Source organism: Heloderma suspectum, chromosome 10 (assembly GCF_057233095.1).
Source record: "Heloderma suspectum isolate Gila_16-S chromosome 10, 16-S_ref, whole genome shotgun sequence".
Classification (NCBI taxonomy): domain Eukaryota; kingdom Metazoa; phylum Chordata; class Lepidosauria; order Squamata; family Helodermatidae; genus Heloderma; species Heloderma suspectum.
This window is the reverse complement of record NC_139467.1, coordinates 1,289,098-1,307,588: the sequence shown is the minus strand read 5'-3', so window position 1 is coordinate 1,307,588 and position 18,491 is coordinate 1,289,098. Positions and strand designations below refer to the sequence as shown.

At 53.4% G+C, this 18,491-nt stretch overlaps 1 protein-coding gene across 1 annotated transcript in view; it reads left to right on the top strand.

Moving 5' to 3' along the window:
* The window catches only part of SPTBN4 (spectrin beta, non-erythrocytic 4), an 82,294-nt gene that overhangs the window by 50,063 nt on the left and 13,740 nt on the right, over positions 1-18,491 (top strand). The window contains exons 21-22 of the mRNA XM_084814487.1: positions 10,445-10,708; positions 17,963-18,187. Of these exons, the coding sequence (XP_084670613.1) occupies positions 10,445-10,708; positions 17,963-18,187 (489 nt within the window). The remainder of the gene's footprint in view (positions 1-10,444; positions 10,709-17,962; positions 18,188-18,491) is intronic.

Sequence of the window (18,491 nt, the reverse complement as noted above, 5' to 3'; positions counted from 1 at the left end):
CTTTTCAAAGCTGTCGTTGCTTTGCCAAGCTGGAAATGCTACTGTGCTGTGAGTTGCTTTGAGTATATTTTCTAGAAGAGCAATGCATAAATGCGCATGTATGTAAACAAGCAAGCGCCAACAGCATGGAGCAGGCGGGGAGGAGGGAGGCCGGGACGACGGCTCCTCCTGCAATATTTGGGGCCTGCTGGGTATTTTGTTGGCAAAATGCCACCCTCTGATCTCTCGCAGCAGCACCTCACAGATGGCGGCACGAAGGCCTCTCAGAGTCCCCTACTCCACACTGCAGAAGACTGTGTAAAGCCAGTTCATGGCCAGGGAGGGAAGATAATTGCCAGGGGAGCATGCAGAGATGGGCCCTGCTTTTTAACGATGCAAAGCAGGCATTTTACAGAAAAGAAGTCATCCAGTTGCAGAACTTTCTCTGCAGAATTCAGGTGGATCTGTTGAAAGAGATGGTTCAAAGCAACTCCAGTGAAACAAAATTGGGGCTTGTAAGAATGTTTGAAGGCCAGGGCTGGCTCCTTCCTTCCCAGCGCCCCTTCAGCCGAAATGGGGCGCAATCCACCACTGGGAAGGAGGTTCTCCATTGAAGTGAATGGGAACTGCTCAAGAGCCCTTCAGCCTGGTTTGGCTGGCAAGGTGGTGGCTGCCCCAGCCAAGAGTTAAGGCTGCCAGGCTGCCATGGAGACATCTAGCCTCTCTTGGGAATGTGTGCAGCATCTCTTCTGCCTTGGGGAAAATGCCATGAGCAGGGCCAAGGGCACATTCTCTATTACAGAGAATGAAACATTCTCTATTACAGGGCAGGGAGGGTGTGCAAAGGATCATGGCCTCCTTCGCCCCTGTTCACATGCAGAGGGAGACCTTATTGGCTGGTCTCAATATGGCTTGTGAGGTGGCATTTTAGCACTGGTTGTGTAATGCTGGGGTTTCACTGGATCATGGATGATATATGTTATTATATGATCTGTGATAGCTTCAGACATACGCAGAGTGAATTTCATAGGATCATAGAATAGTAGGGTTGAAAGGGGCCTATAAGACAATCGGGTCCAACCCCCTGCTCAGTGCAGGAATGCAAGTCAGAGCATCCCTGACAGATGGCTGTCCAGCCTCGTCTTGAACGCCTCCAGTGTGGGAGAGCCCACCGCCTCCCTAGGTAGGGATTTCTGTTGCTACTGAGTGGTTTCTGTTGCTACTGAGTGGTAAACCTCGATCAGCCAACAATTATTAAGCATTTATCCAACGTTCAATCATAAAAATGGAAAAATTACCTTTTAACAATAAGCTGAATTCAGTAAAATCAGAATCATAGAATAGTAGGGTTGGAAGGGGCCTACAAGGCCATCGAGTCCAACCCCCTGCTCAGTGCAGGAATCCAAGTCAGAGCATCCCTGACAGATGGCTGTCCAGCCTCGTCTTGAATGCCTCCAGTGTGGGAGAGCCCACCACCTCCCTAGGTCATTGGTTCCATTGTCATAACAGTCAAGACGTTTTTCCTGATGTTCAGCCGGAATCTGGCTTCCTGTAACTTGAGCCCATGATTCCGTGTCCTGCACTCTGGGATGATAGAGAAGAGATCCTGGCCTTCCTCTCTGTGACAGCCTGTCAAGTACTTGAAGAGTGCTATCCTATCTCCCCTCAGTCTTCTCTTCTCAAGGCTAAACATGCCCCATTCTTTCAGTCTCTCTTCATAGGGCTTTGTTTCCAGTCCCCTGATCATCTTTGTTGCCCTCCTCTGAACCCTCTCCAGTTTGTCTGCATCCTTCTTCAAGTGTGGTGCCCAGAACTGGACACAGTCCTCCAGATGAGGCCTAAGCAGTGCTGAGTAGAGGGGAACTAGTACTTCCCGGGATTTGGAAGCGATGCTTCTATTAATGCAGCCCAAAAGAGCATTTGCCTTTTTTGCAGCTACATCACATTATTGGCTCATATTCAGCTTGTGATCGACAACAATTCCAAGATCCTTCTCGCTTGTAGTGTTGTTGAGCCACGTATCCCCCATCTTGTAACTGTGCATTTGGTTTCTTTTTCCTAGGTGCAGAACGTGGCATTTATCCCTAGTAAATGTCATTCTTTTGTTTTATGCGCAGCACTCCAGTCTATCCAGATCACTTTGAATTTTGTTTCTGTCTTCCAAAGTCTTAGCTATCCCGCCCAATTTGGTGTCATCTGCAAATTTGATCAGCATTCCCTGCACCTCTCCTCCAAGTCATTCATAAAAATGTGGAAGAGCACTGGGCCCAGGACTGAGCCTTGTGGTACCCCACTCGTTACCTCTCCCCAGTTGGAGAAGGTCCCATTGATAAGCACTCTTTGAGTCCGATTCTGTAGCCAACTGTGGATCCACCGGATCGTTGTTTCATCTAGCCCACTTTGAGCTAGTTTGCTCATCAGGATATCATGGAGCACTTTGTCTAAAGCTTTGCTGAAGGATTGCTTTATCATCTGCTCCAGAATTTTCCCAGGGACTGATGTCAGACTGACTGGTCTGTAGTTCCCAGGTTCCTCCTTTTTACCCCTTTTGAAGATATGGACAACATTAGCCCTCCTCAAGTCATCTGGCACTTCCCCCGTCCTCCATTATTTCTCAAAGAGAATAGACAGCGGTTCTGAGAGTTCTTCTGCCAGTTCCTTTATGACTGTAGGATGCAGTTCATCTGGCCCTGGAGATTTGAACTCATTCAAAGTAATTAGGTGTTCCTTGACCATATGCCTATCGATCTCAAGCTGCAATCCTGCACCTTCAGCCTGTACTTCGCCTTTGCCAGGGGGGGTCATGGACCCTCTTTTGGGAGAAGACTGAGCCAAAGTAGGAATTGAGTACCTCTGCCTTTTCTTTGTCATCTGTTATCGTTTTGCCATCCTTATTTAATAGCTGAACAACCATTTCTTTCCTCTGTCTTTTACTATGCACGTAGCTGAAGAAAGCCTTTTTGTTGTTTTTAGCATCCCTCACTAACCTCAGCTCATTCTCAGCTTTAGCCTTCCTGACGCCATTCCTGCAATTCTGTGCCATCTGCCTGTACTCTTCCTTTGTTACTTGGCCTTCTTTCCACTTCCTATATGTATCCTTTTTTGTTTTCAGGTCATCCCTAAGCTTTTTGTGAAGCCACATTGGCTTCTTCTGTTGTCTTCCACCTTTTCTTCTTGTTGGAATGGTTTGTAATTGTGCCTTGAGAATTTCCCCCTTTAAAAGCTCCCACCCATCTTGGACTCCTTTTCTTGTTAGCGTCGCTTGCCATGGGACCTTACTGATCATTGTTCTGAGTTTATTAAAATCAGCTTTCCTAAAATCCAGGGTACGCGTTTGACTACACTTGGCTTTTGCTTCCCTTAGAACCAAGAACTTAAGTACAACATGGTCGCTTTCCCCCAGAGTTCCTGTAACTGCTACTTGATCCACTAAGTCATCTCTGTTGGTTAGAATCAAGTCAAGTATAGCCAATCCTCTAGTTCCTTCCTCTACTTTCTGTAGGAGGAAGTTATCTGTCACACAAGTCAGGAATTTCCTGGAGGGGCCCTGTTTTGCAGAATGTGTCTCCCAACAAATATCAGGGAAATTGAAGTCCCCCATTACTGCTACATCATGCTCCCTTAAAACATTGGCTATTTGCTTTTCAAAAGTTTCTTCCTCGTCTTCTCCTTGGTTGGGTGGCCGGTAGTAGACTCCGACCACCAGGTTCCTTTTATTCTTTGCTCCATTGATTTTGATCCAGATGCTCTCGATGGGGCTACCAAGCTCATCCTCCTGTATTTCTGTGCAGAGACATGTCTTTTTCACATGCAGTGCAACCCCACCTCCCTTTCTGTTCCTCCTGTTCTTTTTGAAGAAGTTATATCCTTCAATCGCTGTATTCCAGTCATGAGAGTCATCCCACCAAGTCTCAGTTATACCTATCAAGTCATAATTTCCCTCTTGTATTAAGAGTTCAAGTTCGTTCTGTTTGTTTCCCATACTCTGGGAATTAGTGTATAGATATCGAAGACCATGTGCTTCATAGTCTGGCTTTCTTCCTACATGTGTCGGAAGACTATTATTGGGCTCTATCAGAGCTGTTCTCTCTGTTGTGGTACATGAGCCTTCGTCCATTGTTACCCACAACTTTACATCTCTCTTCCCCATAGCATTCAGTTTAAAGCCCTCCTAATGAAGTTCTTCACGCTGTGGCCAAACACATTCTTCCCAGCTTTTGTGAGGTGCAACCCGTCCCTTGCCAACAGCCCATCTTCCAGGAAGTATAGCCCGTGGTCCCAGAATCCAAATCTCTCTCATCGGCACCACCTTTGTAGCCAGTCATTCACCCGAAGTATTTTTCTTTCCCTTTCTATCCCTCTTCTAACTACTGTAAGGATGGATGAGAAAACTATCTGGGCCCCAAAGTTCTTGAGTTTCCTTCCCAGAGCTTCAAAGTCTGACGTGATTTCTTCGTATCTCCGCTTGGCGGTACATGGCTGAGAAGAAAGGGATCCCTGTCAGTGGGCTTTATGAGTGCACAGTCACTTTCAGTCACATCTCTAATTCGTCCTCCCGGGAGACAACATACCTGGCGAGTCCACGGGTCTTCGCGACATACGTGGGTCTCGATCCCACGCAGCAAGGAGCCTCCCACTACTACCACTCTTCTCTTCTTGTTGTTGTAGGCCTGGGTTTCATCGCCTCTGTTTGACTGACCTTCAGCCTCTTGCTCACTCTCATGTAGGTTCCCCTGTGATTCTTCCTCTGCAGGCTGTCCTCCAGTCCCATCCGCAAGTACCTGGAATCGGTTCCACAGCTCCACTGCTTCCACTGGTGCAGAGTGGCGGCCAGTTCTTCTTCTCCTAACTGTCACCCTTTTCCACCGAGTATCCTCTACTCCATTTTTCTTCTCCTGAGCATTTCCGACTTCTGCTTCAGCTTGCTGTTGCTCTTCAAGCTTCTGGTCTTCCCTTTGCTGCTGTAGTTCCCCCATTCTGTCCAAGAACGCTTCGTGTTCTCTTATTCCCCGGAGGGTCGACAGTCGCCGCTCCAGTCCACTTACTTTTTCTTCCAGCAGCATGATCAACTGGACTTGTTGCAGGTGTAGGCCACGTTGTTCTCAGGCAAGAAAACAAACATTGCACACACCTTGCAGGTCACCACCACTGGAGAGTCCTGTCCTTCCATTGCCTCATTTCCCTTTTTGTGTCTAGCTTTGGGATTGTTCTAGACTAGCCTGTGCCTGCTCCTCTACTCAGTAGAGGTTAAAAGCAGAGTCCCACTGGTGTGGAAGTGTGTGTTACAATTTATTTATTTATTTATTTATTTATTTATTGCATTTATACCCCGCCTTTCTCCCTCTCGCAAGGAACTCAAGGCGGCTTACATTATCCTCCTCCTCACCGTTGTATCCTCACAACAACAACCCTGTGAGGTAGGTTGGGCTGAGAGTCTGTGACTGGCCCAAAGTCACCCAGTGAGCTTCCATGGCCAAGTGGGGACTAGAACCCGGATCTCCCGGCTCCCAGTCCGTCACTCTCACCACTACACTACACTGGCTCTACAAGACAAATAAATGAAATAAAGTTAGTAAAAAAAATAAAATAAAATAAAAAATGAAAAAAAAATGTTAGGGGCCTCCCCCTTGACCTCCCCTGGCCAACTCCTGTTTGCTCCCCCTGTCCGCTCGCTCTGGTCACTCGCTCTCTGGGAGCTTGCTTGCTTCTGTAGTCCCTGGACCAGCTGGAGCAGCTTGCTCTGCTCTGTTCTGCTCAGCTGGGAGGCGGGAAACAGACTGAAGCTTCCTGCCCACTCAGCTGCTGGCAGTACTCAGGCCACCCCCCCCCCCCAGTTCAGTTGGAGCTCTCAGAAGCACCTGGTGAGCTCACAGCCACTCAGGAGGATAAAGGGCAGCGCCCTGGGCTTCCTGCAGCCCACTTACCTCTTTGCCTCTGTCTCCTTTGTCTCCTTTGTCTCCTCTACTACTGCAACTCCCCTGGCCAACTCCTGTTTGCTCCCCCTGTCCGCTCGCTCTGTTCGCTCGCTCTCTGGGATCTTGCTCACTTCTGTAGTCCCCAGACCAGCTGGAGCAGCTTGCTCTGCTCTGCACTGCTCTGCTCAGCTGGGAGGCGAGAAATAGATAATTATATAATTTTAACACACAGCCAAAAAGTACCTACCCATATGCTTTTTAAATCTTCCAAGTGTATAAATGTTGCATGAAATACACATACAGATAGGTCTTCCAGCCAGTACAACCACCTGTCAATGTGAAAAGGTCAGTGATTATACACAGATCCTTTTACCTCCCTGAGGAAGAGCAAGATATAAATATGAGCTGGGGTGAGGGTGGAGGAATCCTGATTCGCTGCCTGCACATGACTGGCAAATAAGAAAGATAGCAACCATTTTGTTACATTTGTTGTCCTTAACTAACAGACATTCAGGACAGACAGACAAGAGGAAAAACTTTTTCATGCTATAGAAATCACAGCCACATGATGTAGTGATGGCCACCAACTTGGATGGCTTTAAAGGGGGATTGGACAAAGTCATGGAGGAGGAGAAGGTGATCAGTGGCTCCTAGTCCTGATGGCTCTATGCTGCGTCCAGTAGCAGAGGCAGGATGCCAGTTGCTGGGGACGCGAGTGGGGGGGTGCCGCTGTTGTGCTCCTGTCCTGCTTGCGGGCTTCCCAAGGGGGCACCTGGCTGGCCACTGTGTGAATGCAATGCTGGGCGAGAGGGGCCCCCGTGGGTCTGATCCAGCCTTGGAGCTCTGCTTCTGTTCTGTGTTCTCACCAGCAGGTGCTCTCAAAGAGCCCCCTACCCCCTCAACTCTGCCGCTGCCCACAACACCCCCGGAGTTCGCCAAGCAGGGAGGGCGGCAGTCAGCACATGGCCCTGGCAGGCCACGGTCACCCTGCCTGGTCCCAGGTCCCTGCCCCACCCAGCAGCCAAGCCAGGGAGACCCGCCAGCACTGTCCTGGCCAGAGGCTGTCAGGAGGGAGCAGCCGCCTATCACACCCGCAGCTCCCTCGGGGAGGATGGGGATTGTGCCCCCCGCCGCTCCATGGGCACTGCAGCGGCCCTTTTGCCGGGAGCCACCGCAGCTGGCGAGGCGAGCCCGGCCACGCCAGCTGCAGCAGATGGCCAGCTCCATGGCACCCTGGCAGGGAGAGGACCAACTGTGGCGGCATCCGCCCAAAGCTGCAGGGAAGGGGCTGTGGCCTGTCATAGGATGGGTAGGTCACAGCCCCTTTCCTGTCCCTCTGTGTGAGGAATATGACAGACACGGTGCAGGTCTGTATAAGGGGAACGTGCGTTTTGCACAGACGAATGCGCACACCAGTGGCGAGCTCACCGTGGGCGACAGGTGCCTGGCAGGTGGCTCAGTGGGAAGAACAGCATCATGGGGAACAAGAGATGTGGGACCTCCCCTCCCTGGAAGGCGGTGAAGTGAGCTCCACAAGGGAAAGCCTCACATTTTGTGGGCCCCGCAGCAACTAGACTTCGAGGGAAGAGGAGAGGTGGCAGAACACAGGTCTCCCCTTCCACAGAGCAGCACCTCAACCCCATAGTCACAGGCAGAAAGGAGGCCCTGGTAGGTTCTTGCCATCTCCTGAGGGCCTAGCCCATGACAACCCTTCCCCCCCCATGTGTAAGTGAGACTAGCCACGGTCCATCTAATTAAAGCCGCTCTCCATGGATGTTTGTTTGGGTGAGATTCTTGTGAGGATGCAAAGGCTATGGCCACCTGAGAGAGCCCTTTTTAAACACAATGCCCACTTTCATAATCATATTGAGGTGAGTCAACACAAGCATCTGGGCTGGTGTAGTGATTAGAGTGTTGGACTGGGACTCAGGAGACGCTGGTTCTAGTCCCCACTCGGCCTTGAAACTCCCTGGGTGACTTTGGGGCAGTCACTGTTGCAGAACTCAGAGTCAGAGAGACCACGGAGTGAAGGAAAAAGAGTTTCTTTATTTAACGCGCGGGCTTAAGGCTGGAATCATTTCCAAAGAGCCAGAAGCCCCGATTTACATCAGCACATTGTTTTTATAGATATTGTGACACATAGGAAACGGCTCCTCCTCTCCCTCCCGAGTGGGGTTGCAGTCCTCAACATTTCTTCTCCTAGCACCATTGTTTATAATACAAGAAATGGGTTATAGGGTAGCCATGATAAGCAGAGAACAGAAGAGAACAGCAGAGAACAAAATATACAATAAGCAAAGAACAGGAACATGATATGCAATCCTATGCTGACCTTAGCCTTTGTTGACAAGATAAGAAATTCCTGTGTCTCGTCAGCTTACAAACATATATTTCAGAGAGCAAGAGCTCAGCAAGAACATGAAGCATGAGACTGCATGAGGCTACTTAGTCTGACCCCTGATATGGCTGCTACATCACTGACTCTCCGTCAACCTACCTCACAGAGTTGTTGTGAGGATAGAATGGAGAGGAGGAGGGCCATGTAAGCCGCCTTGGGCTCCTTGCAAGAGGGAAAAAGGCGGGATATAGTTGTAACAATAACTAGATAGAATGCATGGCTGGGATTAAGGTGGGCTGTTTCTAGGACAGAGGCTGCAGTTTTCAGGCAGCCTAAAGCCCCAGCACCTTAAAAAAAGCACACCCATGATGCAGGCAACAAATGAGGCAGAAATTAAAAGGAAACTGTTGCACCCTCCAGCACGATAGGTTTGTGGACGAGAGCAGCTCTGGGAACCCAGTTTATAGGCCCGATGGCTACAGTTGTGGGTTGCTCGTGCCTCCTCCCCTACACTATGGGGAAAGGAGGCCACAGGGCTGAGTGAGGCACGTCTCTGGGCAGCGTCCAGCCATGTAGCTGGAAGATATCACCCGGGTTGTCTCTGGCCGAGGGGATCCCAGAGCAGGCAATAAAGTGGGCTGTCTTGGAAAACAGTGGTACCCCACCAGGATGGTGTTGCAGTCTGCTGAAACTGGCACTTCAGTAATGACGTCCATAGAGATGTCCCTCCACGGCCCAGAAGAGGTCTGGAGTGGGAGCGACAGGCCTGCAGGCTTTCCAGGCTGGTTCTCAGCTCAGTGGCAGATGTCACCAGAAGCAACATAGTGTTCTGTATCTGCACATACTTTTGGCCACCAAAATTCCCTAGTAACCAAGTGGAGTGTTTTGTATAGGCGAAAATGTCCTGCCAGCCGGCTGTCATGGCAGAGCCAAAATACTTCTGCACAGAGGGGCTCAGGTGGACATCCCTGATGATATAACAATCCATTTTGGACTGAGAAGGGGAAGTTTTCTGAAGTTTGGGTATTCCAACAGACAAGGAGGTGGGCCTGAGCATAAGGATCTTGTTGCTGTTGGTCATGGACCTGTTCAGCCATGGATAGTGGGATCGGGGTAGCTGAGACATTTTCAGGGCATAAAACAGTGGACACTGCATTTTCTTGCAGCAAGGCCTCCATAGTGCAGTTTGGGGCTGGAACAAACTGCCCTGCTATGGCTGAGTCACACTCTGCATTAGAGCAAATTACGTGGCAACCCAAAAGACAAGGCAACAAAGCAGGCAAACGGTCATGCACAAAAGTTCCAGTCCAGGATGGGATCAGGCAAAGGCAGGAGTGATCCAGATACAAGTGAAGGTCAAAGCACAGTTAAGCAGCAAGCTGCTACACGTAGTCCAGAAGCAGAGCCAAACGGGAGTCCAAGGGTCAGTAGCACAGAAGGTCAGTCACAAGGTAGAGGAGCCAAAGAACAATATTGTTTCAGCACTGGCAAGGCTAACACTGAGGGCTTATATAGCCAGAGCTTTCTGAGCCCCACCCAGGGCTCAGCTGCAGTGTATTACAGGCCCATTGGCAAAAGTCCTGCTCAGGAGGAGATCTTGGTCCCAAGGAGTCCTCCCTTGTAATTGAGCACTCCTTCTCAGAGAAGCCCTATTGGCCTGCCTCTTGAGGCGGCAGCACTCTTGGGGGCCAGGTGGTTGCCCAGCCTCTGCCTCAGGGCTGGAACTCCCCTCCTCCTGCAGGGATGGACCAGTGGTGAGCTCCTCCGAGGGCCCAGGATCCTGGACATGGGTGGCTCCTTGGCATTGCCTGTCTCTGGGAGCTCCGGCTCCTCCTCAGCGGAGGATTCCTCCAGCAGGGGCATGGCACAAGCACAAGAAAACTAAAGCAAACATGTTTGGATGGAGAATGTAGGGTCCCAGGAGTCTTCTCTTTTGAAAAGCAAGTGCCTGGCCCTCATGGTTGAAAGTGTTTGGGCAATGCCTGGTGTGGTCCCAGGAGCCAGAGGGTATCTGGCCAAGGTTTGTGTGGGGCAGTCCTCACTGCGGCATGCTTCTTCCCACGGCCAGTGGGAGCACACAAATGAGGCCCCGAATCCCTCGCAGACTTCCAGAGGAGGCATGCTGCAGAAAGCGCAGGCGCGGGGCTCCCTTGGCAAGGGCTTTGGTGGGGGGTGGCGGCACGTGGGAACAGTCTCTCCCTTCCGCCTTCAGGAGGGACAGCAGCTGATCGAGGAGAAGCCAGAGCTTGCAGAAACCGTGAAGAAGAAGCTGGTGGAGATCCGGCAGTGCTGGGCTGCGCTGGAGTCCACCACACAGGCCAAGGCCCGGCAGCTGCTGGAAGCCACCAAGGCTGATCGCCTGGCACAGAGCTACACGGACCTCGACAAGCGGCTGCACCACATGGAGAGCCAGCTTCAGGCTGTGGCCCCCGGGCCAGACCTGGCCAGCATCAGCAGCAACCTCCAGAAGCTCCAGGTGGGTCCCAAGGTGGGGCAGGGGAAGGCTGGGGAAGGAGTGTGTGTCTGTGAGAGAGAGAGAGAGAGAGAGAGAGAGAGAGAGAGAGAGAGAGTAAGTATGAGGCGGGGGGAGAGAGGGAACCCTGTTGTGTCAGGGTGGTGGAAGCGGGACTTCACAGAGGGAGATATCAGAGAGGCTGCAGGAGTTTCGACTCCAGCGTGGGAAGGCAACGGGTTTCCTGGGAGCTGGCTGGCAACCTCCTGGGGCTGTCTCCACAGCGACACGTACAGAATACTGGGCATGTGCTTGCTGTTCCCTGGTGCAGCCAGGAACCTGGGGGTGTTTCTCAAGCAGGTGCTCTCAGCAGGTGATCCACCACCACAGCTGGGGAGAGGCAGGTGCTCCCCTTCCAGCTGTGCTGATTATATCACCAGCATGAAATGTCCTCTGTCAGCCCTCCTGAATCCTCCTTTTCTAGACCCCTTTGGCACTTGGGGCACTGAGAAAAGAAAGATGTGGGGAGGAGGGAAAAGCAGCTCTTCAGAGCAGCTAGGCATGCTCACTGAAAAGCAGACTGCTGGCCACTTGACCTCTCCCACTCCTGTCTCCCTGCAGCCCCTTAGCTTGCAACGTGGGGCACACTTCTTATCCTAGGAGCCCCTTGCCAAGAGACATGGCACAAAGCACAAAGTCCTGGGCAGCACAGCTTCCCCCCGCCCATGTCATCTCGAAGGCTAGCTTTTTCTAGCTGCAAAATGCACACTGAACCTTGCGCTCATGGAGGAGGTCAATCTCCCTGCTCCCGATGGGGGGGGCCTTTGGGATGGAGAGGCGGGATGCAGAAGAGGGCCTCTGCCGGAGGCCTTAGCAAGCAGGTGGCTCTGCACAGGAGAAGGCTGTCCTTTGGATACCCTGCTCCCAGTCCCAGTGGGGCTTTCAAGGTAATCAGCAGCACTTAGAATTGGGCCCAGAAACAAATTGGAAGCCTGGGCAGCTGCCTCAAGGAAGGGGTCCTCTGTTTCCCACAGAAGACAGCCACTTCATAACCCAGCTGCCACGTTCTGCATCAGCTGAAGTTTCTGGGCATTTTTCAGAGGCCACAGACATGCACCAACTATGTCGCTGCAGTCCAAATACGATCTAACTCAGGCATGTGTCACAATGGCCAGATTTGCAGAGTCCAGGAATGGGCGCAGTTGGCACACCAGCCTCAGCTGGGAACAGGCACAATGGCCCCACCATCCACTGAGCATCCAGGGATAGTGGTGGGTGCAGACAAACCCCCAGACTATGAACCTGCCTTTGTAATAGGAGTGTAGCCCCATTCCACCCAGGTTGAAACCCTCTTCCTGGGTGTTCCTATGGATCAGAATGGCTCATCCTTGTCAGGATTAAGCTTCAGTTTGTTTGCCCACATCCAGTTCATTAACACTTCTGAAACTCGACAGGTTCCTGGATTGTGCTGGAAAGGAGAGACAGAGACAGGTGTCAGCTGCACATTGGTGGCACTGTACTCGCACTCCTTGGAGGTCTTCTCCCTGTGGTTTCATCTAGATGCTAAACATAATTACTGGGTGGGTGTGGCAGAATGGAACCCTGAGGGATGCCATAAGCCATCAAAGAGGAGTCCCCCCAACACCACCTTCTGAGACCGACCTTCTAAGGTGACCAGAACCACTAGAACATCATGCTCCTGTGTCTCACCCCAGCCACCAGTCCAGAAGGGTACCATAGGTGTCACATAAAAAGTGCTCTGCCCAGTTCTCAGCCTCCGTTGTCCGCGAGGTTAACCAAAGCTGTTTCTATATCAAAACCAGGCCTGAAGCCAGATGAGAACAGATCTAGATAATCCATATTATCCAGAAATACCTAGAGCTGATGGAATATCCCTCCAGACAAAAAAGCTTTCTGCAAGTGGAAAACAAGCATGTCAAGGAAAAGGGCTCTCCCTTTCTCCTCCCAGTCCCAGTTGCTGGGAGACACAAGCAGGAGGGTGCTGTTGTGCTCTTGTCCTGCTTGTGGATTTCCCGTTGGGACATCTGGTTGGCCACTGTGGGACAGAATGGTGGACTAGAGAGGGCTTGGGTCTGTTCAGGCTTCAGGGCTCTTCTTATGAAAGCTCCTTCATACAAAAATGCGCCCACAGGAACCCAGCGTGCTGGCTAGGAGAAGGGTAGTCAAGGACTCTTCTTTTCCCTGTGGTGCTAGTTTTCTCTGGGTGCAGAATGCTTTTGCATAAGGAAGGCTTTAGTCCTGTGAGCCCCCACCTGCAGTCCGAAGTGGCACTGCTCAGGCACTGGCTGTCTGCCCCCAGGAGAAGGATGCCTCAGAGGAGAGAGCGCGGGAGGCGGGGAGAGGTGGTGGCAGGTGGCCAGCCCCCTGGCTGGCCAGCTTTCCTGCCTCATTGGAGAGCTCTGGATTTTAAGGGTCTGTTCAGCAAGACTGGGGGCATGCACTGCCGCTGTAGTCCAGCGCGGGTGGGCTCCTGCTGCGGGGAGGTGGACAGGAGCAGCTGGGGATGGGAGCCAAGGGTGCTGGCGGTAGGAGGAGAGTGGCTTGCAATGGTCAAAGCAGCACTGGAGCCTACTGGGAGCAGAGCCCCCGATCCTAGTCCCTTTAAGGCCATTTGTGGGTGCTAGGCAGCCAGTGAACTGAGGCTGAGAGTCGCAGGTGCTGCTTTTCTGGGCAGCTGGTCTCTCAGGGAGAGGTGGATCCCGCCTGGCTGACGCGACCGGCAAGCCCTCTTTCCTCGCTCAAGGTGTTCCTCACGGGAGACTTGGGAAGAGCTGGGTGGGGTTTAGTTTTGAAATTCCTCCCTTTCATTTATGGGATATCTGGTCACGTGACCTGACACCACACTGCTGCAACCCTGGGGGGCTTGTCAGCCCCACAAGGATCCAGTGCTTTGGCCCTGCGGGAGGCCCATTTCTGAACATGCGCCGCCTGCCGGAAGGCACCTGCTCATGAGGCCAGCACGCCAGCTGTCCCGGGCTGGGCTCCTCTGGCGCTCAGGGGGCCAGGGCGTGGCTTTCCCCTGGGCTGGGGCCGGATCTCGCTTGCTCCTCCTCCTTTGGCCCAGCCAGGCCGGAGCCACCGCTGGACCATGCTGCGGTTGTGGCGGCGGCAGCTCTGTGGCTCCCAGGGGATGAAGAGTGCCTCCACCAGCTGGCCTCTCACACCAACCTCTCCGTTTCCATCCTCAGCAGCCCACGGCAGTTCAGAGCCAGCCTTTGCTCATCACATCCTAGTGCGGTTTGTCTCATCACGCTGCATGGCGGTACAGTAGCCCTTTTTCTTTGAATCCATCCGTGTTGCATTCTTCTTTCCTTTCTGTTTCCTCTGTCTGACTCCCTGTTTCCTCAAGTAGGTGAAGCGGGGGGCGCCTACTCCTCCCGCATTCCCCCCTCCCTTGTTTTTCTCCATTTAATTTCTTCTGTTCCTGTGAGCTCTTGCCAGGTGCCAGTAAGTTCTGCTGCCTCCTCCATGGCACAGAGTCCCATTCCAGACATGTGGTGCTTTGCGGACCGGCTGGGGGCGCGGGGAGCAAGAGGGCTCGGGGGGCTGGAACCGCCTAGGCCTGGTGCAGGAGGAGCCGGGCCGCAGGTGAGCGGCGGAGGCTCCCGTGAGCAAGAGGGCCGCTTGTAAGCAGGGTGTCCTGCAGGTGCGAGAGGTAAACCCTTGCTGTTCGCTGGGCACCCAGCAGCACGGCTCAGCCCCCATCTTCCCGTAAGCCTCCCACCCGATTGGGCACACTGAGCAAATGCAGCCATGTGCAGCAGCTCCCTCGATCCTCCTGCTGCTGTGCAGGGAACGGGGGGCAGCGTGGTCCGGGTTGCTCTGGTGGTAGGACAAGGCATCTGTAGGCTCCAGGTGTGAGCCACCGCTCTGGCCTCCACTGCCCCCAGGAAAGCGGGGAGATAGATTGCTGCGGGTGCTGAGCATTCCCTGTCAGCCCCCTGCCTGAGCCTCGGCAGCACAGCGCCCGTGGCCCCCAAGGAGATGAATGGGGAAAAGGTGAGCTGCCCCTAGATGGCTTCTCGGCCCTCCTTGCTCGGTAGCCTGACAAACATGCAGAGGGGCGTCCTCCACGGCTGCTCTCCTGAGGGGCAAGTGCTGTGGAACAGGGATGCCTGCTGCAAGAGGTGCTCGGGGAGGGGCTGCTCCCAGGACAGGCAAAGCGGCGGGCTGCAGCTCGGCTCTTGGCTGCAGGGGCCTTTTGCCTGCCACCCCATCTGCTTCCCTTCCGCCTCCCACCTCTGCACACTTGTGTGTTTGCCAAGTGGGTTTCACTGGGAACAACACACCAGTGCCGACAAGAATGAGTCGCAGTCCCATGATGAAAAAGGGAGGCTGTCTGTGGCCGAAAGTTCAAGAGCCTGGAGGCGAAGCAAGAGGATGGCCAGGGCAAAGGGGCGGGGAGCCATGGTGCCTGGTGCCCCAGGTGCTGCTGGGGAGGAGGGTGTGTGCTGGCTTCTGGAAGGGGGCTCTGTGTTTATTTTATTTTATTGTTTAAAATATTTCTTGGCTGTCTTTCAGGGCAAAAGCCCTCCCAAGGTGGACTACAACAATAAAATACATACAGACAATTAAAATAATAAAAGTGATAAAATATAAAAACAATAAAACAACAATAAAAGCCAACAACAATGTTAAAAGCAGCAACAGCAACAATAGTGGTCAGATCACTAGGAGGCCAAGGTAAAATAATATGCTTTCAAGGCCTTCTTAAAAGTCTGCAATGACGGAGCATGGCGGACCTCCGATGGCAGCTTGTTCTCAAGGTGTGGGCCACTGCAGAGAAGGCCCTTTCATGTGTGGTCACCCACCTGGCTGCTCTCATGGGTGAGCAAATGAGAAGGGCCTCTCTTTCTGATATGGGTGTAGGCGGTCCTTCAAGTAACTTGGTCCCAAACCGTTTAAGGTCAAAACTAGCACTTTGAATTGAGCTTGGAAACACACCGGTAACCAGTGCAGTTGGCGCAGTATAGGTGCTATATGATTGAATTGCCTCACCCCCACCAATACTCGGGCGGCCTCATTCTGCATGAGCTGGAGTTTTTGAACCATCTTCAAAGGCAGCCCCACGTATTGCGCATTACAGTAGTCCAGGCTGGATGTCACTAATGTGTGGATAACTGAGGCAAGGCCACAGTCGGTGTATCAGCCTAAGCTGGTAAAAGCACTCCTGGACATCGCGGCCACCTGGGCTTCCCCAGTTAGCTCAGAGTCCAGGAGGACTCCCAAATGGCACACTTGGTCATTCAGGAGGAGTGCAACCCCATCTGAGACCAGTTGTAAACCTCCATCCGGAGTAGTTGGTTTCCCAGCCCACAGTACCTCCGTCTTGTCTGGATTAAGTTTCAGCTTGTTCACCCTCATCCATCTAGGGATGGATGAAAGTCCCTTACCTGATCCTGAAGCTTGCTTCGCGGTGGGGGGGAGGCGCTCCGTCCCTCCCCCCAAAATTCTGGCCGGGGGGGAGGCGCCCTGTCCCTCCCCACCGAAATTCTGGCCGGGGGGGAGGCGCCCCATCCCTCTGGCCGCGAAATCTCGTCTCCTGCCGGGATGCAAATGGCGGTGGCCATAGCCACTGCCGTTTGTCTCCCTGCAGCCAGCCGTGATAGGCTATGTAAATGTTTACGTAGCCTATCACGGCTGACTTAAAAAAAAAAAAACGCGTACGCAAATGGTGGCGCCCATGGGCGCCGCCATTTGCGTTCCTTATTTTGGCACATGTAGTCTTCGTAAACATTTACATAGACTACTGCGAAAATAAGGGGAACGCAAATAGCGTTCCATTTGCATGCGCGCTTTTTTTTTAAAAGTCAGCCATGATAGGCTACGTAAATATTTACGTAGCCTATCACGTTTGTTTTTGTTTTTTTTTACTTGGAAATGGTAGTGGCAGCCGGTCGGAAGACCGGCTGCTGCCGGAGCCGCCGCTGCCGCCAGGGACATTCGAGCAAGGTAAGTCCCGTCCCGGAGGGGGGCGGGGGGGCAGACCGTTTCTCCACCGATTTCGGGGGGCCGAATGCGCTGGCACTCGGCCTCCCCGAGATTCGTGGAGAAATTCTCCGACATCCCTACATCCATCCCAAAACGGCCTCCAGACGCTGCTTCAAGAGCTCCACACCCTCCCTGGGATGTGCAGGTGGAAACGAGAGGCCGGTGTTGGCAGCTCCGGCTTCCTGCCTCTCTCTCTCAAGCACATCTGCTGGGAACCACTTGTGCAGGCTTGCTCTCCTGCTGTTCATTCTTGTTTCTGCTTTTAGCCTCGGAGCTTTTCTGCATGTGGTTGGCGTGTCGTAGCAGGGATGGTTCATGTGTTGAGGAAGCCCCTGTGGGATGCCTCCCTGTGGGAGCCGTCAGCGTGTCCCCTCTCCTCCGGGGCCCCACAGCAGCATGCCCCGCTCGCGGCCACGTAGGGCCTCCCCACCTCCTGATGCCTTCGGGACTGCAGCCTCCCAACCAGTATCCAGTGGAGGCGGGTGGCTCTGATTTTGGTGGGGCTGTGCATCCATTCTGGGTTTCAGTCGGAACCAGCCAGAAGTCTCGAGAAGGTATCCAAGGTGCCGAACCTGTTTTGGGGATGTGGTTCAGCACATTGGGTAGCACCTTGAGACTTCTGGCTGGTTCCGACTGAAACCCAGAATGGATGCACAGCCCCACCGAAATCGGAGCCCCCGGCCTCCGCTGCCAGTATCACGAGAGCATCTTCAGGAAGGGTGGGCCAGGCCAAAGCTGCCCTCGCTCCATCACGGTTCCCCTGCCACATACACGCACGGCTCCATTTTCTGTTCAAGGCCCGGCAGGGAACCACAGGTCTTTTCTTTTTCATGTATTTATTTTATTTGCAGATAGTAGTAAATGTTAAAACCATGGGAGCCTCTCCTCCCCTGTTGAAACAAAAGTGATAAAACGGAGCAAGGACTCAAATTCCCCCCGCCGCTCACTTATTCTCACCCAGCGGAGTGATGCCAAGGAGCAAGAGGGGAATCCCCACATGGCACCCGTGTCTGTTGTGGGACCGCACAAGCAGCAGTGTCAGACAGCTGGTCATGTGTCAAGGGAAGGAGGGTCCATAGCCAAGAGGAATGTCTGCAGTGGTTGTTTCCACCACCGTGGTGGTGGGACGTAGCAGGAGAGCCTGAACCCAGGCCCTGCACAGGGGTCCGGCTTGGCTGAGGCTGGGCGCAGCCGCATTGGCCTGCCAGGAGAGCTGGGGCGTGCCATCCCCCCGGGCCAACGCCAGCCGTCCTCTCTCCCGTGCAGACCCTGGAGACCCAGGTGGAGGAGTGGCATAAGGAAGCTGGGGAGCTGCAGGCCCAGGCAGCTGCTCTGGCACTGGAGGCCACCAGCAAGGAGCAGGTGGACGAGAGGCAGAGCACGGTTGGGACACGGATCGTGCGCCTTATTGAGCCCCTCAAGGAGCGCCGGAGGATCCTGCTTGCTTCCAAAGAGGTGCACCAAGTTGCCCACGACCTGGAAGACGAGATTGTAAGTGGGGGCCTCACGGGGCGGTGCAGGCAGGAGCCGTTTGTGGACCGGGCGAGGCGTGGGCTCGCACTCCTTGGGGTGACCCCTGGTGCTACGTGGTGGGTGGCGGAGCCAGACCCTGGGGCTTGGGGAGGACGGGCTAATGGCAGTGAAAGGCCGCTCTAAAAGCTGCAGCGCCCCGCCAAAGGGAGCAGGACAGCAGCTCTCCTCGGGGCCAGCCAGCCATGAATGGCTGGAAGCAAGCTGCCGACTCACAGCAGGAGAGTCCTCGGCTGATGTCCCGCTGCCATGTAGGGCCAAGAGG